This window comes from Oncorhynchus masou, chromosome 33 (assembly GCF_036934945.1).
Source record: "Oncorhynchus masou masou isolate Uvic2021 chromosome 33, UVic_Omas_1.1, whole genome shotgun sequence".
Classification (NCBI taxonomy): Eukaryota; Metazoa; Chordata; class Actinopteri; order Salmoniformes; family Salmonidae; genus Oncorhynchus; species Oncorhynchus masou.
Genome location: NC_088244.1, coordinates 36,789,252 through 36,816,817, shown reverse-complemented (window position 1 = coordinate 36,816,817; position 27,566 = coordinate 36,789,252). Strand labels below are relative to the sequence as shown.

Sequence of the window (27,566 nt, the reverse complement as noted above, 5' to 3'; positions counted from 1 at the left end):
GTTACGTTGCAGTGGTTACAGAAAGACAAGGGCAGTAATGCAGGTGTGTGTGCGCGCATGCGTACGTGTGCGTGTGTGTGTGTGAGAAAGCGCAGTCATTCCAGCAGCATAAAAAGGGAGTGGCAGAATGGGAGGACGCTGTTCTGTATTACTCCTTACCGTGCCAGTGACCCTGATGTCGTAGAGACGTCCCCAGTCGTCCTCGTGGCTGTCCACCATCATGATGCTGTCGGCCTCCTCCATGTCCCACTCTGCCTGGAGGTCCAGCCTCACTTCCTCTCCCAGAGAGTGCATCCCGATTGCTGGGAACAGGCCCTCCGCCGCTGCAGGGAACACCAACGAGCCCACCTGGAACAAAACACACGGAAGTCGGGCGCATGAGCGTACACAGACGCGCGCGCACACACAGACATACAGGCACAGACACACACAGGATCTCTTAGCTCTTCTTCTCAAGGATGTTAGGCTTAAGGTTGGAACAGAAGCACTAGGTTCTTGAACGCCAGCTAACTGTAAATGACCTTTCTTCATATTATTACCGCACTGAGTAGTCAAACATTTTAGAATGTTGATTTACGATGGCCTGCAATGCTTGTTTCTCAAGACGTTTTCAGATCAATTATATTTGACTAATGGTTGTAAACTCTTAGATCTTATTTTTATACTGGTCTCTGCCTGTCCGTTGCGTCCTACAAATGAGATCACATCATTGATCTCTCCCACCTTTCAAACTTTTCCCCACCAGTCAATTTGGCCAATGCTGTATTTTAAATTAAGCAAGCAAGAGGAAGGTTGGTTCTGTCCTCAAATAGGCTAACGGTAAAACAATCTTCAAAATACAGTGACCGTACGTACATATCATCCAACCAGAAGCCATTGATGACAGGCAACATCCGCACCGAGCTTAAGGCTAGTCCGGACGCTTAAAAGAAATCCTGCTACACCATCAAACGAACCATCAAACAGGCAAAGCTTCAATACAGGACTAAGAATAAATCCTACTACACTGGCTCTGACACTCGTCGAATGTGACAGGGCTTGAAAGCTATTATGGACTACAACAGGAAACCCAGCCACAAGCTGCCCAGTGGCGCGAGCCTAAAAGACGAGCTAAATGCCTTTTATGCTCACTTCGTGGCAAGCAACACTGAAGCATGCATGAGAGCACCAGCTGTTCCGGACGACAGTGTGATCACACTCTCCATAACCGATGTGAGCAAGACCTTTAAACAGGTCAACATTCACAAAGACATGGGGCCAGACAGATTACCAGGACTAGTACTCCGTGTATGCATGGACCAAATGGCAAGTGTCTTCACTGACATTTTCAACCTCTCCCTGACAGAGTCTGTAATACCAACATGTTTCAAACAGACCACCATAGTCCCTGTGCCCAAGAAAGCGAAGGAAACGTGCTTAAATGATTACCGCCCTGTAGCACTCATGTCGGGAGCCATGAAGTGCTTTGAAAGGCTGGTCATGGCTCACATCAGCACCATCATTCCGGAAACCCTAGACCCACTCCAATTCGCATACCGCCCCAACAGAGCCACAGATTACACAATCTCAATCTCACTCCACACTGCCCTTTCTCACCTGGACAAAAGGCACACCTATGTGAAAATGCAGTTCATTGACTACAGCTCAGTGTTCAACACCATAATACCCACAAAGTGCATCACTAAGCTAAGGACCCTGGGACTAAACACATCCCTCTGCAACTGGATTCTGGACATACTGACAGGCTGCCCTTAGGTGGTAAGGGTAGGTAACAACACAAAGCTACGCCGATCCTCAACACTGGGGCCCCTCAGGGATGCGTGCTTAGTCCCCTCCTGTAATCCCTGTTCACCCACAACTGCGTGGCCAAGCATATGTCGCCAAACCCACTGGCTCCAGGTCATCTATAAGTTGTTGCTAGGTAAAGCCCCGCCTTATCTCAGCTCACTGGTCACCATAGCAACACACACCTGTAGCATGCGAATTAACCACCCATGAATTAACCACCCATGTTTTGCATGACAGAACTAATCTCTGCCGGTTTAAAGAGTGTACTCAGAATTCAAACGTGGTGTCAGCATTGACCACCTGCTTCACTAAAATTGATCAACGGTTAATCATTATGTACAGGTAACTGACAAAATAATGAAGAAAATTAGGGATACAAAGTATCAAAATTATTGCCTCTGCCCTTCATGGGTATTAACAAGGCTTAGCGACATTTGACCTAGCTTGTAAAACACCTTCATTCCCCTTTAAGCAGCGGTCAAGAGCACTGAAGTTAAGCCCCTATTATTTGATGGTCTCTCATTGTGGAACTTGGGCAAAAACAAAGAGCAACTCACCTCTTTGCCATTCTTGGTGAAAAAGACCGTGGTCAACCCAGCCTCGATGGTATCACAGTATATTCCACAGCCAATCCTGTCACCACGGTTGCATTTGGGCCCAAACTGCTGGCCTACAGGGTTCCCATCGTACAGCCTATACATAAGAAGAAGGATAACAGTGACTCATTGAGCCTTATTCACACTGGACAATGCCGTAGGACATTATCATGCCTGTGGTGTAAATATTTTTGTGGTGGTAAAAAACTTGACATTGGTCTTAAAAATGGGACTTCCTGCTAAAATAAAGGTGAAATAAATCAATAAAAATAAGGTCCATAGAATCTCTGAAAGTCCCTGCAATTAGCCTACATCCATAACAAAACATCTTAGAGGTCAAACTGAGGAGCTGGTATGACTGAGGCCTACTTGCGGGCATCTGCATGGTGTGAAACTTACTTGCCGTCATCAGCATGGTAGGCTACAGACTGTGGCAGCCAGCCTGGCTGATGGTCCAGCTTGTAGAACTGTGGCACCAGGCCTACTGCTATCGTCCCTCTCACCCCTGTGTCCATTATGGTCACCTAGGTCAAGAAATAAAGAAAGCACGCCCTTAGATAATGTGCTGACTAACGGAAGATAAACGGAACAATTGAAAAAGATATTCGCACTCTCATCTCTCCTTGAAGTGGATTTAGGCTAACATAACACACAGTCCACTGTAACAGCCAGAAACAATACCTACATGATTCATAACAATTCACCCATGTAAGAAGACACAAGCATGATAAATAATAAGTAGTCTATTCAAGAAATTAAAGATGTGGCACACACACATTTTCATATGGGAAAGAATATTGATGCATGTGTGACCAATGTTCCCTTAAAAATATTTTTGGCATTGAGCAAATTTCTGACTGAACATTTTGTGATGTTTGATGCAAGAAACCATTTGACTAAATAAAATTCCTTATTTCCATACCATTATTATAGAAAATCTGACAAATTGTGCAACCCTCTGCCTATTGGCCTCATAGCTTATTCAAGCCCGTCTCAAAATACAAGACTGCCCCTTACAGACAAAAAGATCTTTACCAGACTTGAAATGAACACATTTTCTGCTTTTTAGGAAGCAAATCACTCCCCCATTGCAGACTAGAAATTATCTATAACTGGACTAATAACTCACTAACAAAGAATATGAGAAAATGTACACACCTGGCTACATGCAGCTCTTGCTTTGATCTCAAAACAAGCACATCTACTCACAACCACTCATGCTGTAAACACAGTGCAGGTCAAATTGAATGGCACAGATCCATATATGGCAATGGTCTATTTGCATATTGGGATACTGCAGCTCTGACTGGTTATGGCGCACAGATCTGTGTAGAGTTTGGGCCAGAGTCATGCCTGTGAATGCAATAGAATCCTACTCCAATGCACTCAAGAAAATCACTTGCATACTTCTTTTTGTTTCGGTATGTTGCATTGAAAGTGGCTAATATTTTGATTCGATCACAATTCGAACAATAGATGGAAACTTTGATAGAGTTAACTAAAGGGGAAAACTAGAAAGCTGAGTGAAGTTCAATGTGCTTCTCTGCGGAAGCTGATATTTCTTCTGCGCGCCAGTCCCGGGGAGCTGCGCACCCACAGCTTAGAGGGAACATTGTATGTGACACATACCCAGGTGTTTACCACAATGCTGGTGTTTCACAATTAGATCAGGGAGGAGCGAGACATTTAGGCCTAACAGAAAATCGAACAGTCAACAGTTACTGTGAGAACTTCACTGAGTCACAACTTTAAATGGAAAACTGCTGTCAGGGGCTGCTATTAAATCATTGACTTTTCAACCCCAGCCTCTCCGCTCTCTCACATACGCACACACCCGGCCTGACTGGCCGACTCCATACCAGTCTACAGCTGGATGGCCCACCGCCTCCCCAGGCTCCCCACTGCCCTGGGCAAAAACCCCTCTCTGCCTTCTCAGCGAGCCAGGCAGGGAGAGAGAGAGATACAGTCACAGCCAGCGGCTGGCAGTAGAGCCAAGCATAAGTAGGTGAAAGGTGATTCAGCCCATACAGGAGAGGGTAGTCCTCCTGCGCCTCTGGCTGCGAACCTGTCCAACACTCACTCTCTCCGAAAAGACAGTGGAAGTCTCTCTAGCTCAGTGGAAGTCTTGACCCATTGTTCACCAGTCTTGGGATACCCGGTTCAAATACAGACCCTTCTACCTCCCGAGAGAGTATTTCAGCTGTTATCGTGACTGCTGTATATAATCCACCTCAGAAGAAGAAAAACAACAAGTTGGCACTTAAACTGTATGAGGCTATAAACAAGCAGGAAATCTTGTACCCGGAGGCTGCGTTTCTTGTTGCCAGTGATTTTAAGTCTGCGTCATTAAGACATGTGATGCCCAACTTCCATCAACAAGTCCCCTTCGCCTAGACAACTGTTACTCTACCCACAATGCAAGCATACAAGGCCATCGTTCGTAGCAGAAGCCCCTAGCAGAAGCTCAGACAGGAAGTACCCATGATGCACAGAGGCTATGCTACAGGACTGATGTGCTAGCATTGACTAGAATAAGTTCCGGGACTACGGCGATAGCGCCAACGAGCTAACCACCTCAATCACTGGCTCCGCCGCCCACCATATGTGGCAGGGGCTACAGTCAATAACTGATGAAAAAAGGAAGACCCAGCCATGATCTGCCCAACGATGCCTCTGTACCAGAGGACCCCAACGCATTTTATGCTTCGACAAAAAACAACAGCGGGCCATGCATGAGGGCCCCCGCCGACCCAGAGGACTGGGGATTTCACTCTCCGAGGCCGACGTGAGTAAAGTTTTTAAATCAGGTCAACACCCGTGGGCTGTGTTTTCAGAGCATGCGCAGAACACCTATTCAGTCATTTTCAACCTCTCCTTGTCCCAATCTGTAATCCCAAATGTCTCAAGCTGACCATCATTCTCATTCCCAAGAACTCTTAAGGCTACCTGCCACAATGACTACCGCCCTGTATCACTTATCTGTAATCATTGAGTGCTTTGAAAGGCTGTTTATAGCACACAGCTCAATCCTCCCAGACACCCTATACCAGGGATCATCAACTAGATTCAGCCAGGGGACAATTTTGTTACTGAGCGGATGGTCAAAGGAGCTGGAACATAATTACAAATCATTTGTAGACTTCAAATGCACTGCAAGAAGCCCCAGGGGTCGCATTAATAGTCAAGAAATCTGCATTTTCAAGAACGCAGATCATCAAAAACATGCGCTTTAAACTATTTCACCTACGTTTTATATTGAAAATGAACAGTTTTCTTTGCTTCAACAGACTGACCAGGGGCGTGCAACTAAAGTTTCCATTCAAAGAAAATGCATTAGTGCAACACATTCAGCAGAAAATAGCTTAAATTACATCAGATTACAACAGAAGTGCAATGCTATTTTGCAAGAAGCCACACAAGTAAATAAGCTAAAAGTGAAAAAGCATGTTCTTTTTTTGCAAAAATTATCCATTGCCGTCATATTTCTAATGTTTATCATAGAAGGATTGCAGCCAGCAACATTGACTGAGTATTTTGCTATACAGTACCTTCGGAATGTATTCAGACCCTTTGACTTTTTCCACATTTTGTTAGGTTACAGCCTTATTCTACACCCAATACCCCATAATGACAAAGACAAACAGTTTTTTATTTATTTTTATTGATGCTAAATATCACATACGTAAATATTCAGACCTTTTACTCAGTACTTTGTTGAAGAACCTTTGGCAGAGATTACAGCCTCAAGTGTTCTTGGGTATGATGCTACAAGTGCGGCCCATTCTTCTCTGTAGATCATCTCAGGCTATGTCAAGTTGGATGCTACACAGTTATTTTCAGGTCTCTCCAGAGACGTTTGATCGGGTTCATGGCTGGGCTCTGGCTGGGCCACTCAGGGACTTCTCTTGAAGCCATTCCTGCATTGTCTTGGCTGTGTGCTTAGGATTGTTGTCCTGTTGGAAGGTGAACCTACAACCCAGTCTGAAGTCCTGACCTCTCTGGAGCAGGTTTTCATCAAGGATTTTGCTGTACTTTGTTCCATTCATCTTTGCATCGATCCTGACTAGTTTCCCATTCCCTGACGCTGAAAATACATCCCCACAGCATGATGCCGCCACCACCATGCTTCACCGTAGGGATGATGCCAGGTTTCCTCCAAATATGACATTTGGCATGCAGCCCAAAGAGTTCAATCTTGGTTTCATCTGACCAGAGAATATTGTTTCTCATGGTATGAGAGTCCTTTATGTGCCTTTTGGCAAACTCCAAGCAGGCTGTCATGTGCCTTTTACTGAGGAGTGGCTCCCATCTGGTCACTCTACCATAAATGCCTAATTGGTGGAGTACTACAGAGTTGGCTTTCCTTCTGGAAGTTTCTCCCATCTCCACAGAGGGACTCTGGAGCTCTGTCAGAGTGACCATCGGGTTCTTGGTCACATCCCTGACCAAGGCCCTTCTCCCCTGATTGCTCAGTTTGGCCGGGCAGCCAACTCTAGGAAGAGTCTTGGTGGTTCCAAACCTCTTTCATTTAAGAATGATGGAGGCATCTGTTCTTGGGGACCTTCAATGCTGCAGACTATTTTGGGTTACCCCTTCCCTAGATTTGTGCTTCGATACAATCCTGTCTCGGAGCTCTACAGACAATTACTACGACCTCGTGGCTTTGTTTGTGCTCTGACATGCACTGTCAACTGTGGGACCTTATATAGACAGGTGTGTGCCTTTCCAAATCATTCCCAATCAATTGAATTTAATACAGGTGGACTACAATCAAGTTGTATAAACACCTCAAGGATAATCAATGGAAACAAGATGCACCAGAGCTCAATTTTGAGTCTCATATCAAAGGGTCTGAATACTTCTCTCTGTTTTTTGTTTTTAATACATTTGCAAACATATCTAAAAACCTGTTTTGTCTTTTTCATTACGGGGTATCGTGTGCATTGCTGAGATTTAAAAAATAATAATAATGTTTTAATCCATTTTAGAATAAGGCTGTAACTTCACAAAATGTGGAAAATGTCAAGGGGTCTGAATACTTTTCGAAAGCAATAAATTAATCTGGCATATTACCGAGAAAAGTATGAGAGAAAAATAGAGTGCCTACAGAAAGTATTCACATGCCTTTTAAACGCCATTTTGTTGTCTTAGAGCCTGAATTTAAAATGGATTAAACTGAATGTTATGTTACTGACCTACATACAATACCCCTTATTATTTTTAGACATTTTAAAGATGAAAAGCTGAAGTCAAAAAGTATTTCAACCCCTTTGATATGGCAAGCATCAGGAGTAAAAATGTGCATAGACTCACTCTGTGTGCAATGATGGTGTTTAAAATGATCTGAGTTACTACCTCATCTCTGTACCCCACACATACATGTACAATTATCTGTAAGGTCCCTCAGTCGAGCAGTGCATTTCAAACACAGATTCAACCACAAAGACCTGAGAGATTTTCCAATGCCTCGCATAGAAGGGTACCTATCGGTAGATGGGTAAAAAAAAAAAAAAAAAAAATCAGACATTGAATATCCCTTTGAGCATGGTGAAGTTATTAATTACACTTTGGATGGTATATCGATACACCCAGTCACGACAAAGCTCCCGAGTGGCGCAGCTGTCTAAGGCACCGCATCTCAGCGCAAGAGGCGTCACTACAGTCCCTGGCTCAAATACAGGCTGTATCACATTCGGCCGTGATTGGGAGTCCCATAGGGCGGCGCACAATATACCCAGCGTTGTCCGGGTTTGGCCGGGGTAGGCCATTGTTGTAAATAAGAATTTGTTCTTGACTTGCCAAGTTAAATAAAGGTTAAATAAATGTAAATGATACAGGCATCCTTCTTAACTCAGATACCGGAGAGGAACAAAACTGCTTAGGGATTTCACAATGAGGCCAATGGCAACTTTAAAACTGTTAGTGTTTAATGGCTGGGATAGGAGAAGACCGGATGGATCAACTACTAGTGAAAAGAAGGAAGCCTGTACAGAATAAAAATATTCCAAAACATGCATCCTGTTTTTAAACAAGGCACGAAAGTAAAACTGCAAAAAATGTGGCAAGGAAATTAACTTTATGTCCTGAATACAAAGCATTATGTTTTGGGCAAATCCAACGCATCACTGAGTACATATTTTCAAGCATTGTGGTGGCTGAATCATATTATGGGTATGCTTGTAATTGGAAAGGATTAGGGAGTTTTTTTGGGGGGGGATAAAAAGAAACAGAATAGAGCTAAGCACAGGCAAAATCCTAAAGGAAAACCTGGTTGTCTGCTTTCCATCAGACACTGGGAGATACATTTGCCTAAAACAAAGCCAAATATATCCTTGAGTTGTTTACCAAGACGACGTTGAATGTTCCCTAAGTGGCCTAGATACAGTTTTGACTTAAAATCGACTTGAAAATTTGTTAAGATTTGAAAATGGTTGTCTAGCAATAATCAACTTAAATAATGTAATCAACAAATAATGTGCAAATATTGTACAATCCAAGTCTTAGAGACTTTAATTGACTAAGGGGTGTGAATACTTATGTAAATTAGATATTTATGTATTCCATTTAAAAACAATTGCTAAAAATTGCTAAAATTTAAAAAACATGTTTTGAATTTTTCATTATGGGATTTCGATTTAGAATTTAGGCTCCCGTACGGGCTCGGGAGAGACGAAGGTCGAGAGTCATGCATCCTCCGAAACACAACCCAACCAAGCCGCACTGCTTCTTAACCCGGAAGCCAGCCACACCAATGTGTCGGAGGAAACACCGTACACCTAGCGACCTGGTCAGCGTGCACTGCGTCCAGCCCGCCACACGAGTCGCTAGTGCGTGATGAGACAAGGATATCCCTACCGGCCAAACCCTCCCTAACCCGGACGACGCTAGGCCAATTGTGCGTCACCCCATGGACCTCCCAGTCGCGGCTGGCTGTGACAGACCCAGGGCTCGAACCCAGAGTCTCTGGTGGCACACTGCGATGCAGTGCCTTAGACCACTGCGATGCAGTGCCTTAGACCACTGCGCCACCCGCCATATCGCCAAGCCCTAATAAAGAATGATAGTAAAAAGCAAACTCACTCCATCCTTCATTGAATCAGATGACTCATTCATCACAAAACCAACTGATATTGCCATCTACTTTCATTTGCAAGATTAGCAAACTTAGGCAATGCCAACAAAAAACTCTGAACCTACACAGCCATTCATAACTCATCAAATTATGAAAGGCAAGCAGTGTAAAAAAAATAATAATCCATTAAGCGAGTGTGTAAGCATTGAAAAAATGATTGTTGTCAATCAACAATGACAAGCCACCTGGGGCTGGATGGAAATTTACTGAGGATGATAGCGGACTATATTGCCACTCCTATTTGCCATCTCTTTAATCTAAGCCTACAGAACAGTATGTGCCCTCAGGCCTGGAAGGAAGCAAAAGTCATTCCACTGCAGAAGAATAGCAAAGCAGGGAGGGGCACTCAACATGTACAGCACTTACACAAATGACTGATGATTGGCTGAAAGAAATGTATGAGAAACTAGTAGGAGTTGGTTTTTTTAGACTTCAGTGCAGATTTTGACATTATTGATCATAATGGGCTGCTGGAAAAATGCTTTATTGTCGATTGAGAGTTCCCTATTTAACAGAACACAGAAGGAGTTCTTTAATGGAAGCCTCTCCAACATAATCCAGGTAGAGTCGGGCATTCCCCAGGGCAGTTGTCTAGGCCCCTTACTTTATTCAATCTTTACTAATGACCTGCCACTGTTACTGAGTAAAGCCTGTGTGTCTATGTATGCTGATGACTAAACAGTATACACATCAGCAAGTTAAATTACTGCAATACATAAAGAACTGCAGTCCATTTTAGAATGGGTGGAAAGTAATAAGATAGTACTAAATATTTCAAAAACGAAATACATTTTATTTGGGACAAACCATTCACTAAACATCAACTAAATCTTGAAATGAATGTGAAAATTGAACAACTTAAGGAGACTAAACTGCTTTGAGTAACCCTGGATTGTAAACTGTCATGGTCAAAACATATTGATGCAACAGTAGCTAAGATGGGGAGAGGTCTGTTTGTAATAAAGCACTTCTCTGCTTTCTTGACATTGCTCGGCAAAACAAGTCCTACAGGCCCTAGTTTTGTTCACACCAGGACTACTCCCCAGTCAAATGGTCAAGTGCCACTAAGAGAGACATAGGAAAATTACAGTTGGCCCAGAACAAAGCAGCACAGCTGACTCTTAAATATACCCAGAGAGCTAACATCAATGACATACATGTCAATCTCTCCTGGCTCAAAGTAGAGGAGAGATTGACTGCATCAATACTTGTCTTTGTGAGGGGTTTTAACATGTTGAAAGCACCAAGCTATCTGCTCAAACGACTAGCAAAGCTCAGAGACCCATGCATACCCCACAAGACATGTCACCAGGGGTCTCTTGCCCCAGGACACTCCCCATATCCAGAAGAGACTCTGGGAAACACACACTACAGCACAGAGCCATGACTTCATGGAACTATATTCCACATCAAGTAACTCTTGCGAGCAGGAAAATAACACAGACTGTAAAGAGACACAGGCACACACATACACATTTTAATATTGTTGAATGGCATTATTATTAGAGGTCGACCGATTATGATTTTTCAACGCCGTTACAGATTATTGGAGGACCCAAAAAAAGACGATACCGATTAAAATCGGCCGATTTTTATTTTTTTATTTGTAATAATGACAATTACGAGAGAGAGGCAGATCGTTATTGCGTTGGACGAGTTCACTGTAAGTTTGGATCCCCCGAGCTGACAAGGTGAAAATCTGTCGTTCTGCCCCTGAACAAGGAAGTTAACCCACCGTTCCTAGGCCGTCATTGAAAATAAGAATGTGTTCTTAACTGACTTGCCTAGTTAAATAAAAAGTACAAAAAATAAATTACATTTTAAAATTAAATTTTACAAAAAATACATACAAAAAAAGCAGTGTATATATATATATATATATGTATATACATATATATACACTGCTCAAAAAAATAAAGGGAAATAAAGGGAACACTAAAATAACATCCTAGATCTGAATGAATGAAATATTCTTATTAAATACTTTTTTCTTTACACAGTTGAATGCGTTGACAACAAAATCACACAAAAATGATCAATGGAAATCAAATTTATCAACCCATGGAGGTCTGGATTTGGAGTGACACTCAAAATTAAAGTGGAAAACCACACTAAAGTCAGATCCAACTTTGATGTAATGTCCTTAAAACAAGTCCAAATGAGGCTCAGGAGTGTGTGTGGCCTCCACGTGCCTGTATGACCTCCCTACAACGCCTGGGCATGCTCCTGAGGAGGTGTCGGATGGTCTCGAGGGATCTCCTCCCAGACCTGGACTAAAGCATCCACCAACTCCTGGACAGTCTGTGGTGCAATGTGGCGTTGGTGGATGGAGCGAGACATGATGTCCCAGATGTGCTCAATTGGATTCAGGTCTGGGGAACGGGCGGGCCAGTCCATAGCATCAATGCCTTCCTCTTGCAGAAACTGCTGACACACTCCAGCCACATGAGGTCTAGCATTGTCTTGCATTAGGAGGAACCCAGGGCCAACCGCACCAGCATATGGTCTCACAAGGGGTCTGAGGATCTCATCCCGGTACCTAATGGCAGTCCAGGCTACCTCTGGCGAGCACATGGAGGGCTGTGCAGCCCCCCAAAGAAATGCCCCCCACACCGTGACTGACCCGCCGCCAAACCGGTCATGCTGGAGGATGTTGCAGGCAGCAGAACGTTCTCCACGGCGTCTCCAGACTGTCACGTCTGTCACGTGCTCAGTGTGAACCTGCTTTCATCTGTGAAGAGCACAGGGTGCCAGTGGCGAATTTGCCAATCTTGGTGTTCTCTGGCAAATGCCAAACGTCCTGCACGGTGTTGGGCTGTAAGCACAACCCCCACCTGTGGACGTCGGGCCCTCATACCACCCTCATGGAGTCTGTTTCTGACCATTTGAGCAGACACATGCACATTTGTGGCCTGCTGGAGGTCATTTTGCAGGGCTCTGGCAGTGCTCCTCCTTGCACAAAGGCGGAGGTAGCGGTCCTGTTGCTGGGTTGTTGCCCTCCTCCACGTCTCCTGATGTACTGGCCTGTCTCCTGGTAGCGCCTCCATGCTCTAAACACTACGCTGACAGACACAGCAAACCTTCTTGCCACAGCTCACATTGATGTGCCATCCTGGATGAGCTGCACTACCTGAGCCACTTGTGTGGGTTGTAGACTCCGTCTCATGCTACCACTAGAGTGAAAGCACCGCCAGCATTCAAGTGACCAAAACATCAGCCAGGAAGCATAGGAACTGAGAAATGGTCTGTGGTTACCACCTGCAGAACCACTCCTTTATTGTGTCTTGCTAATTGCCTATAATTTCCACCTTTTGTCTATTCCATTTGCACAACAGCATGTGAAATGTATTGTCAATCAGTGTTGCTTCCTAAGTGGACAGTTTGATTTCACAGAAGTGTGATTGACATTGTGTTGTTTAAGTGTTCCCTTGTTTTTTTTGAGCAGTGTATATATGTTTTTAAATCGGCGCCCAAAAACACCGATTTCCGATTGTTATGAAAACTTGAAATCGGCCCTAATTAATCGGCCATTCCGATTAATCGGTCGACCTCTAGTTATTATACAACAAATGTTGTGGCATAATGATGTTGTATGATGTATATTTTTTGTGGTTGGTATATTTTTTGTGTGATGTGCCTCAATGTGCTTGGAACCCAGGAAGAGTAGCCGCTGCTTTGGCAGAGGAACCAATGGGATAGTCCTAAAAGTGCAAATTCTGCCTATCCGGCAATTTAGCAAGCTCAATCACATTAAGTTTTTGAAAGAAAACACTATTTGAACCCAGATTCTGGGCTGGATCCCACGTGATTATTCACAGTCTGAAACTGAACTCCTTGGGTTTTTGAGTGAAAGTCCAGGTCTCACTCACCTGTTCTCCTCTGCACTCATTCGAGGAAACTTTTTGATCCGTTCAGTTCAATCTCTAGGCTTTTACAGTACTGGCTGTACTGCACTTGACAGGTTCAAATACATTAGTAGAAGGTACTTAAAAGCTTATAAATGTCTGAATGAAAGATTCACAGACGCAGCTGGGCTTAGATAGGCTGATGAAATTGGAATGGACTTTGAATGGGTTGAAATGGAATTCAAATAAAATGTTGAAATAAGTGGAATGCCACAAATCCCAGATGTTCTTCTGCTGGATTCACAGAAGACAGATAGGCCTAGATTTGAGTGCACAGGGGCAGTGTCTGACGAAGGTGAAATTATTTCCTTGTGAAAGCATAATGAGGAAACATGAGGATACTAGTGACGCATACTCTGAAAGGCAAATGACCTTTATGGGAAAGAATGCCCCCAAACGTTCAATATCTGGGGGAATTTCACAGGATGTGCGTCACGCCGAATGAGAATTGAGAACCGGATCACATAAAATATGGATGTGGAGTTCTTTAAAGATCACTTCTCAACTTCTAACTGTAAATGTCAAACTCATTTAATCTAACTTGCAGATAGCCATCAGACTCCAACTGTGACTAGCATTTGAGAATGATTTTGGTTACCCTTTTCTTTGATAAAAAGGGATCCGGTTCTGAGAAACTCTGGTATCTAGCTTGCGCACATACACATCTCATGTAGGTCAGGAGCATGATGAACATCACTTTCAACAACATGTCAGCACTGATGCAACTAAGAAAAGCTTTCTGCATAAAATTACACTGCACTGTTATAATATTCTCATATTAGGCTAAGTTTACAACCTACATTTAGTATGGTAACATGTTACATACTTAAAATAATTTGTAAAGGGGTTATACAGTAAGTAGGCCTAGCATTTAAACAATTATCAACTACTTATAAACCCTTTATTCTTAATCTATACCCTCAAGGCTCATGGATTTGATCGCTTATTTGCTTGAATTTGAAGAAAAAAAAAGAAATCTGGGAAATTTGGATAACTAGAGCCACTATCAACTTGCTGTGGAGTCGTGGAGACAAGCTGTGAAGAGGCGACTCCTGGATGCTGGCCTTCTAGGCAGAGTTCCTCTGTCCAGTGACTGTGTTCTTTTGCACAGCTTAATAATTTATTTTTATTGGCCAGTCCGAGATATGGATTTTTCTTTGCAACTCTGTCTAGAAGGCAAGCAAGTCGCCTCTTTACTGTTGACATTCAGACTGATGTTTTGCGGGTACTTTTTAATGAAGCTGCCAGTTGAGGACTTGTGAGTCGTCTTTTTCTCAAACTAGAAACTCTAATATACTTGTCCTCTTGCTCAGTTGTGCACCGGGCCCTCCCACTCATCTTTCTATTCTGGTTAGAGCCAGTTTTTGCTGTTCTGGAGGGAGTAGTACACAAGGTTGTACCAGATCTTCAGTTTCTTGGCAATTTTTCACATGGAATAGCCTTCATTTCTCAGAACAAGAATAGACTGACGAGTTTCAGAAGAAAGTCCTTTGTTTCTGGCCATTTTGGGCCCCTGTACGCCTATGTGGATATTCCATAAAACATTTTTTTTATCAGCTGTTTCAAATCAGCAAATCAAATTTTATTTGTCACATACACATGGTTAGCAGATGTTAATGCGAGTGTAGCGAAATGCTTGTGCTTCTAGTTCCGACAATGCAGTAATAACCAACAAGTAATCTAACTAACAATTCCAAAACTACTGTCTTATACACACACAAGTGTATGGGGACAAAGAATATGTACATAAAGATATATGAATGAGTGATGGTACAGAGCAGCATAGGCAAGATACAGTAGATGGTATCGAGTACAGTATATACATATGAGATGAGTATGTAAACAAAGTGGAATAGTTAGTGGCTAGTGATACATGTATTACATAAAGATGCAGTAGATGATATAGAGTACAGTATATACGTATACATATGAGATGAATAATGTAGGGTATGTAAACATTTCCAGCAATAGTCATTTACAACATTAACAAGGTCTACATTGTATTTCTGATTATTTGATGTTATTTTAAATTGGCAAAGTGTTTTTCTTTCAAAAACAAAAAACTTTTGAACGGTAGTGTATCCTCCAAACACCGGCTTCGAGGGTATTATCACGTTTATACAACAGGTTACCAACATGTTCAAATAATGATATACATATTTTCATGGAAAATTTTTATTTTGATGAATTTATTCATACTATTTCATCCTTCCACAAGACATACTCCCGACACAAATCTAGGGTTGCTACCCAAGCCGGCTGGTCGTTCGTTCTATCGGTTCGGTTGACAGTCATTGAGTCTTTTTGTTCTGTATCTATGGACAGTCATTTGTTCTATTGCCATACATACAGCACCAGTCAAAAGTTTGGACACACCTACTCATTGCAGGGTTTTTTATTTATTTATACATTGTAGAATAATAGTGAAGACACCAAAACTATGAAATAACATATGGAATCATGTAGTAACCCAAAAGGTGTTAAACAACTCAAAATATATTTTACATTTGAGATTCTTCAAAGTAGCCACCCTTTGCCTTGATGACACCTTTGCACACGCTTGGCATTCTCTAAACTAACTTCCCCTGAAGGAGTTCCCATATATGCTCTACAATTGTTGGCTGCAACTCATCCCAAACCATCTCAATTAGGTTTGGATAATGTCTAGATGTTTTTTATAGTGGAGATCAAGTTTATAAATTGCCTGGCTGGGCTGACGAGACATTTTAACATCATAGCTTTAGACGTTGATAACTTGTGGAATAGACAGCGGCTGGAATCCGATTTTAACCAATCAGCATTCAGGATTTTTTATTTAACTAGGCAAGTCAGTTAAGAACAAATTCTTATTTACAATGATGGCCTCAGAACAGTGGGTTAACTGCCTTGTTCAGGGGCAGAATGACAAGTTTACCTTGTCAGCTCAGGGATTCGATCTAGCAACCTTTCGGTTACTGGCCTGGCCCAATGCTCTAACCACTAGGCTACCTGCTGCCCCTATTAGCAGTAGACCCACCAATTATACAATAGAAAATAACTGCTTAGAAGCGTGCAAGGCACACACATTTCAAAAGATAAGGCTGTCATCATCTAAGGATACTAATCATTGGTGAAAATAAAACAGGTGTTAACACTTACCTCAAAGTAGCAGTTTCCCTTTGATAAGGGACGGGGAGCCACATAGCAGCCAACCTCATCAGAGTTCCCTTGATAGCTGAAGAGAAATAACAAGGAAACACTTCCACTCAGACATCTGCAAATTAGAAGGTGAAGATCCTAGTTTGAGATAAGAGCCAGGGGCACTTTTGGGGGGGGCATAAGCTGAATTTAGTTGTCCTATAATAACAGTCATAATTGTTTTAATATATTCCGTTTTAGGAGAAGGGGGATTCAATGTCATATTCAAGTAGAAACACTTAACCAAAAGCAGTTTTTCCATTTTCACATTATTTTACAAGCAGAACGGCACGGTTGGAAGAAGCTTAATTTCCAACATTTTTAAACAATCAAAACCATTATTTTTTGAGACAGAGGTGTCACCAAAGCTGTGTTGTATTTAATACTGTATGTCGTAGTTGTATTCATTAGGTACAGTGCCTTCGGAAACTATTCAGATCCGTTCCCTTTTTCTAGTTATGTTACAGCCTTACTCTAAAAAATTTTTTTTTTTTAAATATATATATTATTCATTTATTTATTTTAATTTCAAAAAAATCTAAAAACCTGTTTCTGGAAACAGGTTCTTAGAAATATTTGCGAATGTATTGAAAATACATAAGTATTCAGACCCTTTGCTATGGGACTCGAAATTCCGCTCAAGGGCATCCTGTTTCCAGTCCACCTGTGGTAAATGTTGCTTATACTGTGGTAAAGATGTTTATACAACTTGATTGGAGTCCACCTGTGCTAAATTCAATTGAAAGGACATGATTTGGAAAGGAACACACCCAGTCTATATAAAGGTCCCACAATTGACAGTGCATGTCAGAGCAAAAACCAAGCCATGATGTCGAAGGAATTGTCAGTCGAGCTCCGAGGCGGGATTGTGTCGAGGCACAGATCTAGGGAAGGGAACCAAAACATTTCTGCAGCATTGAAGGTCCCCAACAACACAGTGGCCTCTATCCTCCTTAAAAGGAAGAAGATTGGAAGCACCAAGACTCTTCCTAGGGCTGGCCGCCCGGGCAAACTGAGCAATCGGGGGAGAAGGGCCTTGGACAGGGAGGTGACCAAGAACCCGGTGGTCACTCTGACAGAACTTCCGAGTTCCTCTGTGGAGATGGGAGAAACTTTCATATGGACAACCATCTCCGCAGCACCAAATCAGGCCCTCATGTTAGTGGCCAGACAGCAGTCACTCCTCAGTAAAAGGCACATGACAGCCACTTGGAGTTTGCCAAAAGGCACCTAAAGACTCTTTAGACCATGATAAATGATATAATCTGGTCTGATGAAACCAAGATTGAACTATTTGGCCTGAATGCCAAGCGTTACCTTTGGAAGAAAACTGGCACCATACCTAAAGTGAAGCATGGTGGTGACAGCATCATGCAGTGGGGACGTTTTTCAGCGGCAGGGACTGGGAGACTAGTCAGGATCAAGCAAAAGATGAATGGAGCAAAGTACAGATAAATCCTTGATGAAAGCATCTCAGGACCTCAGACTGGGTCTAAGGTTCACCTTCCAACAGGGCAACAAACCTAAGCACACAGCCATGACAAGTGTCTTCAGGACAAGTCTCTGAATTTCCTTGAGTGGCCCAGCTTGACCCCGGACTTGAACCCCATCAAACATCTCTGGAGAGACCTGAAAATAGCTGTGTAGCAACACTCCACATCCAACCTGACAGAGCTTGAGAGGATTTGTAGATAAGAATGAAAGAAACTCCCCGAATTACAGGTGTGCCAAGCTTGTCACGTCATTTCATAAATTAGCAAACATTTCTAAAAACCTGTTTTGCATTGTCATTATTGGGTATTGTGTGTAGATGGATGAGGGGAAAAAATATTTAATCAATTTTAGAATAAGGCTGTAAGGTAACAAAATGTGGAAAAGGTCAAGGGGTCTGAATACTTTCCAAAAGCACTGTATGTCTTTCAAAGTGGCATTACAAGCACAAAACATTAACAAAAAATGACAATTATGACAACTGTGCCCATTTGAATGGCAATTAATCGTTACCCCAAATTATATTATTGTCAAGGCCCTAGTTTGGAGTTAACTTTATCGCTAATTGGCTGTTAGAGTTTATACTTCATCCAATTATGTGGGGAGGTCAAAATAATGAAAATCAATACCAAATCAATTAATTTTAAAATGTTGATTACTTGTCCTTGCCATTATAATTCAGTGGATAGGACATATGAAAAAAAAAAACTTGTTTTGCTAACATGGGGGTCCCTGGGTCACCGGATTCTCTGGGCGGGGTCCCTGAGCAATAGGTTGAATACCCCTGGTTTAGATTTCTAGCCAGCTCAACTTCCCAATCTAAAAAGAAATTGCTGACATGAGCTAATTGAATGACTGACACTAAAACAGAAAAAACACATTTCAAAATTTCACCTTGTGTATTCTACTACTCTAACTCAACAGTAAGTTGAGAACACGACGGAGTTTCAAAAGAGGTATAAATATATATTTGGGGGGGGGGGGGCACCAGTTGCCAAGCCCTGTTATAGAAGCACCATATTTTAACTCAAGACTATCAGATAGGCCTACATGCAAAGAGTTTCATAAAGCTTAAACACATTCAATGAATCAATTACGAGTCTTTAAAGCCCCCATGCAGTGCATCAAACAAAGTGATCATAAACATTGACACTGTATATGACATGACCTTTATGAAATCAACTAAAATAGTATTGGTCGCATACACATATTTAGCAGATGTTATTGCAAGTGCAGTTAAATGCTTGTCTTCCTTCCAACTGTGCAGTAATAAAAAAATACTCCAAAGTTTCTTAGGAGCTAGGAACCAGGTGACCACGTCTATCTGCGCCATCTTGTCTCTGATATGGAAATGTGAAGTTCCCATTTGGACTCAGGATTGCGTGTAAGACTTGCTTGTACGACATCAAAGTGGTATTTACTATAATCCTCAACGTCTCATCTTTCAAAATACATAGTCCTCTTAAATGTACAGCATTTCCCTCAGATAACAAAACATTTTCAAAAGTTGCCCAATTAGCAGGAGTGATGGGGGCGACTATCTCGCACAAGGTGGTCAAATTCAGAACAGCTTTCAGTCAAAGACCATACAGCGCTGTGAAGCGCAGAGGCAGAGCTCTGACATGTATAGCATGTTACTGTACATACATACACTGCTCAAAAAAATAAATGGAACACTTAAACAACACAATGTAACTCCAAGTCAATCACACTTATGTGAAATCTAACTGTCCACTTCGGAAGCAACACTGATTGACAATAAATGTCACATGCTGTTGTGCAAATGGAATAGACAACAGGTGGAAATTATAGGCAATTAGCAAGCCACCCCCAATAAAGGAGTGGTTCTGCAGGTGGTAACCACAGACCACTTCTTAGTTCCTATGCTTCCTGGCTGATGTTTTGGTCACTTTTGAATGCTGGCGGTGCTTTCAGTATGAGACGGATTCTACTATCCACACAAGTGGCTCAGGTAGTGCAGCTCATCCAGGATGGCACATCATTGCGAGCTGTGGCAAAAAGGTTTGGCGTGGAGGAGGCCATAGGAGGGCAACAATCCAGCAGCAGGACCGCTACCTCCGCCTTTGTGCAAGGAGGAGCACTGCCAGAGTCCTGCAAAATGACCTCCAGCAGGCCACAAATGTGCATGTGTCTGCTCAAACGGTCAGAAACAGACTCCATGAGGGTGGTATGAGGGCCCAACGTCCACAGGTGGGGGTTGGGCTTACAGCCCAACACCGTGCAGGACGTTTGGCATTTGCCAGAGAACACCAAGATTGGCAAATTCGCCACTGGCACCCTGTGCTCTTCACAGATGAAAGCAGGTTCACACTGAGCACGTGACAGATGTGACAGTCTGGAGACGCTATGGAGAACGTTCTGCTGCCTGCAACATCCTCCAGCATGACCGGTTTGGCGGTGGGTCAGTCACGGTGTGGGGTGGCATTTCTTTGGGGGGCCGCACAGCCCTCCATGTGCTCGCCAGAGGTAGCCTGACTGTCATTAGGTACCGAGATGCGATCCTCAGACCCCTTGTGAGACCATATGCTGGTGCGGTTGGCCCTGGGTTCCTCCTAATGCAAGACAATGCTAGACCTGAATCCAATTGAGCACATCTGGGACATCATGTCTCGCTCCATCCACCACAGACTGTCCAGGAGTTGGCAGATGCTTTAGTCCAGGTCTGGGAGGAGATCCCTCAGGAGACCATCCGCCACCTCATCAGGAGCATGCCCAGGCATTATAGGGAGGTCATACAGGCACGTGGAAGCCGCACACACTACTGAGCCTCATTTTGACTTGTTTTAAAGGACATTACATCAAAGTTGGATCTGCCTGTAGTGTGGTTTTCCACTTTAATTTTGAGTGACTCCAAATCCAGACCTCCATGGGTTGATACATTTGATTTCCATTGATAATTTTGTGTGATTGTTGTCAGCACATTCAACTATGTAAAGAAAAAAGTATTTAATAAGAATATTTCAATCATTCAGATCTAGGATGTGTTATTTTTGTGTTCCCTTTATTTTTTTGAGCAGTGTATATTCAGTAGTGTTCTCAAAGCTCAACATAGTAAACAATAAAAATGTAATTACAATATAAAACATCATACATTTAGAATCAAGGCAGGAAATAGCAATACATCCTAAAGGGACTTTCCAGATTAGGACTATAGGAAAGAGTCTGTAGAAATGTGCTTTAAGGGCCCTTAAAAGTTCTGATTGATGGAGCGGCTCTCAGATGATCAGGGAGAACATTCCATAGGCGAGGAGCAAGGGAGCAGAAGGCTCGGTCCCCCATAGTACGGAGATGTGTCTTGGGGAATTGAATAAGTAGGGAGTCGCTCAAGAAACTCCCTTCTAACATTGATAGAAATGTGGTCCCTGATGTAGGTAGGACCCAATCCATTTGAGGTTATAAACACTAGGAAGATTAAAGTCAACCCTATTGTTGACCGGTAGCCAGTGGAGTTCAGCAAGGACGGGGAGATGTGGGCTGACTTCTTGGTCCTGATCAGTACTCTGGCAGAGTTGAAGCCTCTGAAGTGATTTGGCTGGAAGGGTCCCCAAACAGAGTGTTGCCGTAATCAAGCCAGGAGAAGTTGAAGACGTGGACAAGTTTCTCTGCATCTGGCTGGGAGGGCAAATGTTTGAGCTGGGCATTGTTTCTCAGATGGAAAAAAATTATGTTTTGCAGATGTTTTATATGGGCATCAAAGACAGAAGTATCAATCTTGACTCCCAGGTTGGAGAGATGACAAAGGACAGATGGATGTCTTGGCCTTCAATTGTAGGGCAGCATTGGGGACCTGCTTGGGTATCCCAATAAGCATAGCTTCAGGATTTCTGCTTTTCAGCTGAAGGAAGTTCTCTATATCCATGCCCTGATGTCATCTATGCAGCTGTTACATTTTGCTAGGGCTGAGATGGTGTCCGGTTTGGTGTTAATAATATATACTTGAGTATCATCAGCGTAGCAGTGGAAGTTGATGTTTGGCCGAGAGGGAGCATGTAGATAAGGAACAGAATAGGCCCCAAAACAGACCACTGTGGGACACCACGTGACTGAAGACTTCTCAGATCTGGACTCTCCAATCGTGATGTATTGCTTCCGATTGGAGCGGTAGGAGGATAACCAATTCAGAGCAGTTCTAAGAGGAGGAGGCTAGCTGATCCAGAATCTGCAGCCATCAGTAGGTAATTGGTAACTTTCACCAGAGCTATTTCGGTGAAAGGGCCAAAAGAGAGACTGGAAAACTTGGTACAGCGGATTGGAAGACAGATGGGATTGAAGCTGGTTCTTTTCCAGTCTTTTGATAGGAAGGGGAGGTTGGAGATAAGCAGGGGAGGTTGGCGATAGGCCTGTAGTTGGATAGGATGTCATGGTCAAGGTTGAGTTTCTTCAATAAGGGGGTGACTGCAGCGGTTTTGAAGAGTGATGGTATCTCCCCGGTCAGCAGGGACTTGTTGAGGAGGGTGGTATCAAACTGAAGCAGGTTAGATGAGCAGGTTTGGAGTAGGGATGTAGGGATAGGGTCAAGGGAGCAAGTGGTGACCTTAATTTTAAAGATGATTGACTGCATAGTGGTTTATGTTGCTGAGGGGAGGGGCAGACTGCATTGGGGGCTCAGGAGGTGGGGTGCAGGTCATTTTGGAAGCCATGATGTTTGTTCTAATATTGTCAACCTTACTCTGAGAAGCGATTGCACTGCTCAGATGAGCCTGCAGGAGGGCATGAGTTTGCAGGGTTGAGAAGGCGGTTGATGGTTGAGAACAGGGTTCTGGGGTTAGTTTTGTTCGTGTCAATCATGGTAGAAGGCAGCAGTAGAAGACTGATCCTGCTGCTTTTAGGGCAGCAGAGTAGCTTGTTTGGTGGTCTTTGTAGGCCAGTAATGGGACAGTGAGGCCATCCTTCCACCAGCGCTTCTCAAGCTTGCGACCATGACTGTTTATTCTGCTCAGTTCATCAGTGAACCAGGGTGAAGAGCATTGGATGGTTAATTTGCGTTTTTTTCAGGAGCAAGGATGTTCAGGGTAGTACTTAGAGTGCTGTTATACAGGTTGACCATGTCGCTGAGTGCCACCTCACTGCAGTCAGACTCAAAGGTGGGATGGATGTGTTCCAGGAAGAGGGATTCGTAGTTTTTTAATTTAATGGTCCTCTTTGGGCGGTGGAGCGGAGTGGGTGCCATCAGAGATAATGTCACAGCCTTGTGGTCAGATACAGGGACATCTCCAGTAATAATGACATCTAATGTGTCCAAGGGTTGTGGTTAGTAGCATTAATATGTTGCACAAGGTTTAGACAGTCCAGCAAGTTGAGGAAATCAGCAGCAATACATCACTCAATATGTCAATATGGATGTTAAAGTCAACCAAAATCACACTGGAGAAGGTGGGGCATGCAGAGGTTAATATTTAAGAAAACTTACACATAAATTAGGTGCTTGTCTAAAAAGCAAGGCACTCAAAAGACTGAAAATCAGCAGCAGTCAATAGGTTTCAAATAAAGCAGTCTCTGTATAAAACAGCATGGCCTGCATTATGTCCGATGGAGGCCTTGTGTGCCTTTTCAATGTATTTATATCCAGGCAGAGCTGCCTCATTTAGTTGGTAAAAGTCCTCCTCTTGCTTCAGTGAAACAGGTCATGTAAAATTCATTGTCTAAGATGAACTCATACAAAAGAGAATTGTTTGTTAAAGACTAGACATAGTAGAGTGCAAAACGCTGGAAACCGTTTCATTACATATTGGTTGATCAACTGCGCTCTGTATGGACTGTATAGACTTGGAGTGGGTGACGTCATTTGCCTGAGGGTCAGCCTGCAGAAATAGCTGTCCATTACCAACCCAACTCCGGTGCTGTATTGCTCTCAATACGAATGTGCACAATATACTTTTGTTTCTTAATTAGTCTCGTACCACCTAGTCATCTGCATGTTTCCCATAAGAGCCTGTATTGAAAGAGGCTGTTCTTAAACCCCTTACACAGGGATGTTTTAATCTGTGCAAAACATCAGGAGGAGTCCTTGTGTGTGTAGTGAATGAAGGTTGCTGCCATTTCTGAATATATTGGTCCAGTAGATGAGGATCTAGGAAGATCTAGCTAGGCTGGTATTTGAATCTAAACTATTTGCTATTTGACTGAAAAGGTTGGAGAAGTAGCTAAATATGTTAACAAATATAACATTGATGATAAAAACACTGATTCCTGTGTGCTATACTTGATAAGCTATCAAATAAACTAAAAGGTTGATAAAAACAATGTGCATTAAAATAAAATAAAAACTCTTAAAACTAATAATGATGGATAATTTTGCAGGTATAGACTACCAAGGTGCCATGAAATCCCATATTTGGCATCTTGATTATCAGTGCCCAAATCTGAAATTTTCAACCCGTATACGGTTATAAGCGTAAAGGACTAATGAAAATAACTCCCAAATATATGTTTTATCATTTATTTCCCTGAGCCTCCTTTGGCCCTTGAAATGCTCAGTCTGATCGTATTGGCTGTAGGAAACTAATTTGAAGAGATTTAGATACACAGCCCTGATTGGCTGATAGGATGTTCTAGAGCCCACCCTCTTACCCAGATGAACAGTTGGAAAGAAATGGAGGGGCTGCTTTTTCCACTTGGAACCGGTACGTTCACTTGGACCTTATGGTTTCCTCTCGCATAAAGGGGGTGGAATTATGCGGGAATTAAGTCACGGTCAGAATACGGTGTGTCTGTAGACACACCACCGCCACACCTTGATTTATCTTCACCCCCAAACGAATAGCAGGTGAATAGCATGCTATTCTCATGCTTAAGTTCAAGGTCAGAATACGAGAAGAGAAAAGTGCATAGAAAGAGAATCACATTTCATTTACGCACGCTGAACTCGAGTCGGAATTGCCCTGTATAGCCTATCTGTGCCATCTTTTCATAAGACAACCCTGTTTTTACTGAGTTGGCATACTGAGTTACAGAACTGTACCTTTTCAGTGTTTTGTGTCGCACAGCTTGGGGAGGAACCCGTTTTTCGCCGAGACAGTATAATGATGCATTAGCCTAACACTTTGATGAACTGCATTATGGGCCAGGTGGTCCCAGCTCAGTTTGGGCTCTTGCTAACTCTGTTGCTGTCATCTTGTTTTGTTCAAATACCAGAGCATGACTACATCAATATTACTATGCTTGGGTCAGTAGGACGTTCATTGTTTTTGGGGTGGGTGAGTCAAATGTTCAGATCATATGCTAGAAATTAGTTAGTGGTGTACCGAGTATCCCCTAAAATGTTTTCAATGATTTCAATCACTGTGTATCATAACAGACCTCATGACATGAACGAATATGAACAGAAGGGACACTGAACCTACGGTAACACTATACTTGACACCCAGTACGGTCATAACCATGTCATAACAGCTGACAACCTGTCATAATATGGTAATAACACTATGACCCATATACATGGATCTTACCGACAGTAACAAGTCAAATTCAAGGACTTAAAGTACTTTTTCAGCACTAATATTTGCTTTATTCTATATCAATTTGAAGAGAAACAAGCTATTCATGTGTTTGATAAAATAAAAGATTCTCTAACTCACGGAACCCTATTTACATTTTAGGGGACCCCACATGGGTCCCAGAACCCAAGTTCGGGAACCACTGTACTATTAACCTTTCTCCCTGCTTGCTTCAATGTTTCCACTCTCTGTGTATCTCCTTTATTGAAGCCAGAAGGCCAAACGGAACGCGAACAAGCGTGTACACGCTGGAATTAGAATGCACGGTAGTAAATTACAGAAAACAGACGTGCCGCGAGCGTCAACGTCATCAAAAGCGTCATGTTCTTCAAACTAGAAAGCAAGTCAACTTCTTTGCCTACCCAAAGCACTGCTCATTCGCGATTAATTTGATGTAGCCTTCACTCACCACTCTGTCTCGCTACTCACTGTAAAGAAAACGTATTTTGTTGTGATAACTTATAGTAGTCCATGTTTTGATTATAGCTAGCTTAATTTCTGTCGACTGCTCCAGTTGAGATCAGGCTCCGTTCAACGTTAGATTCTAACTTAATCCGTCTAACCAGCTAGCTACCTGACTATCAGTCAGAGCCCTTGAGCTACCTAGCTAGTTAACTGGACATGTGTCTGACTGAAATATCAGCGCCTATTTACCAGTCGTACACTAAGTCTTCGAAAATCAGTTTTTTTTTTGTGGTAAGAGTCAAGGGGTGTTAAAAAAAATCCCACTGTGAGCGGCGTCTCTCTGCCACTGTAGGTCTGGGCTGAGGTAGTTCGTTTCACCTCTCGGCCTATGTCGTGGGCAGAGTGGAGTGCGAATGTGCCGCTAACAAGGCAAAGGTGGAGGAGCAGGAGGATATAACGAGCATACATGAATCAATCATGATTCCACTTGTTCGCAAATGTAAACTCAATTAGAACTCATATCAAGAAGCCTTTGAGCATTGATCAACGCTGGGAACGCAATAATATGCGGGTAAATGATAACTCAATTTTTAAAAAGGTGAGTAAACGCTATTTCACAAATAAAAAGGTGCATGAACAGCGTTTTACCCTCTACATCCCTGGATGGGTCTGGCAAAACCATTCATAAACATCAATATCCTACCAGGCAGGCTGGAATTTACATCTGCCCGGAATTTTAGCTATCGATGGGATGTTCGCCTAATCAGTCAGTCATGTACCTGCCTGGCTGAGTGGCAGTGTGGATGGAATGAGCAGGATTGCCTGGCAACCAGAGCGCGTAACATGTGAGGAAATAAAATTCGGTAGTCTGCCTGGAAATTCATTTTCAAGACCAATATATTTTTCTAATCTTTTTCATATTAACATATTTGATCATTTATCGGTACTTTTTAAATACCATTTTGCCAAAACATCAGATTTTCAAGGTAATCCAGTACTTGTATTTCAGAGTGTCAAATTCATGTTAAGCACCTTGCACCTGCATATATTTACACCTGTTGTGACATACATTGCATTATTTTATGTGGCTGGTTATGACACCTATATAAGAGTGTCAACAACCACATTCATTAAAATTCTGTTTTTTTCCCTGCCAAGAAGTTTCCTTTTGCTTGTTTTTTTTCTTAATCATATTTTAAATAACTTAAAGAAAATACACTTTATGACACTGTCATGAAGCATTATGACCATTCTGTGTCACTTCACTTGGACTAAGAAAATACACTATGATCATCATAATTATATAAGCCAGATAGGCCTCACATATATCGGGCGGCAGGGTAGCCTAGTGGCTAGAGCGTTGGACTGACTAGTAACCGGAAGGTTGCAAGTTCAAACCCCCGTTGACAAGGTACAAATCTGTCGTTCTGCCCCTGAACAGGCAGTTAACCCACCGTTCCTAGGCTGTCATTGAAAATAAGAATTTGTTCTTAACTGACTTGCCTAGTAAAATAAAGGTTAAAAAGACACCCTCTTTTTGACTGATATAAGGGCA

The 27,566-nt window shown here is 42.6% G+C and overlaps 1 protein-coding gene across 5 annotated transcripts in view; it reads right to left on the bottom strand.

Annotated features, from left to right (window-relative positions):
- The window catches only part of spryd3 (SPRY domain containing 3), an 84,770-nt gene that overhangs the window by 51,755 nt on the left and 5,449 nt on the right, over positions 1–27,566 (bottom strand). For 3 of the 5 annotated variants that reach the window (XM_064957520.1, XM_064957521.1, XM_064957524.1), the window contains exons 3-6: positions 16,560–16,674; positions 2,784–2,908; positions 2,346–2,481; positions 160–348 (exon numbers count right to left, since the gene is read on the bottom strand). In XM_064957520.1, the coding sequence (XP_064813592.1) occupies positions 160–348; positions 2,346–2,481; positions 2,784–2,908; positions 16,560–16,674 (565 nt within the window). The remainder of the gene's footprint in view (positions 1–159; positions 349–2,345; positions 2,482–2,783; positions 2,909–16,559; positions 16,675–27,566) is intronic. The other 2 variants (XM_064957522.1, XM_064957523.1) reach the window with 1 other exon arrangement.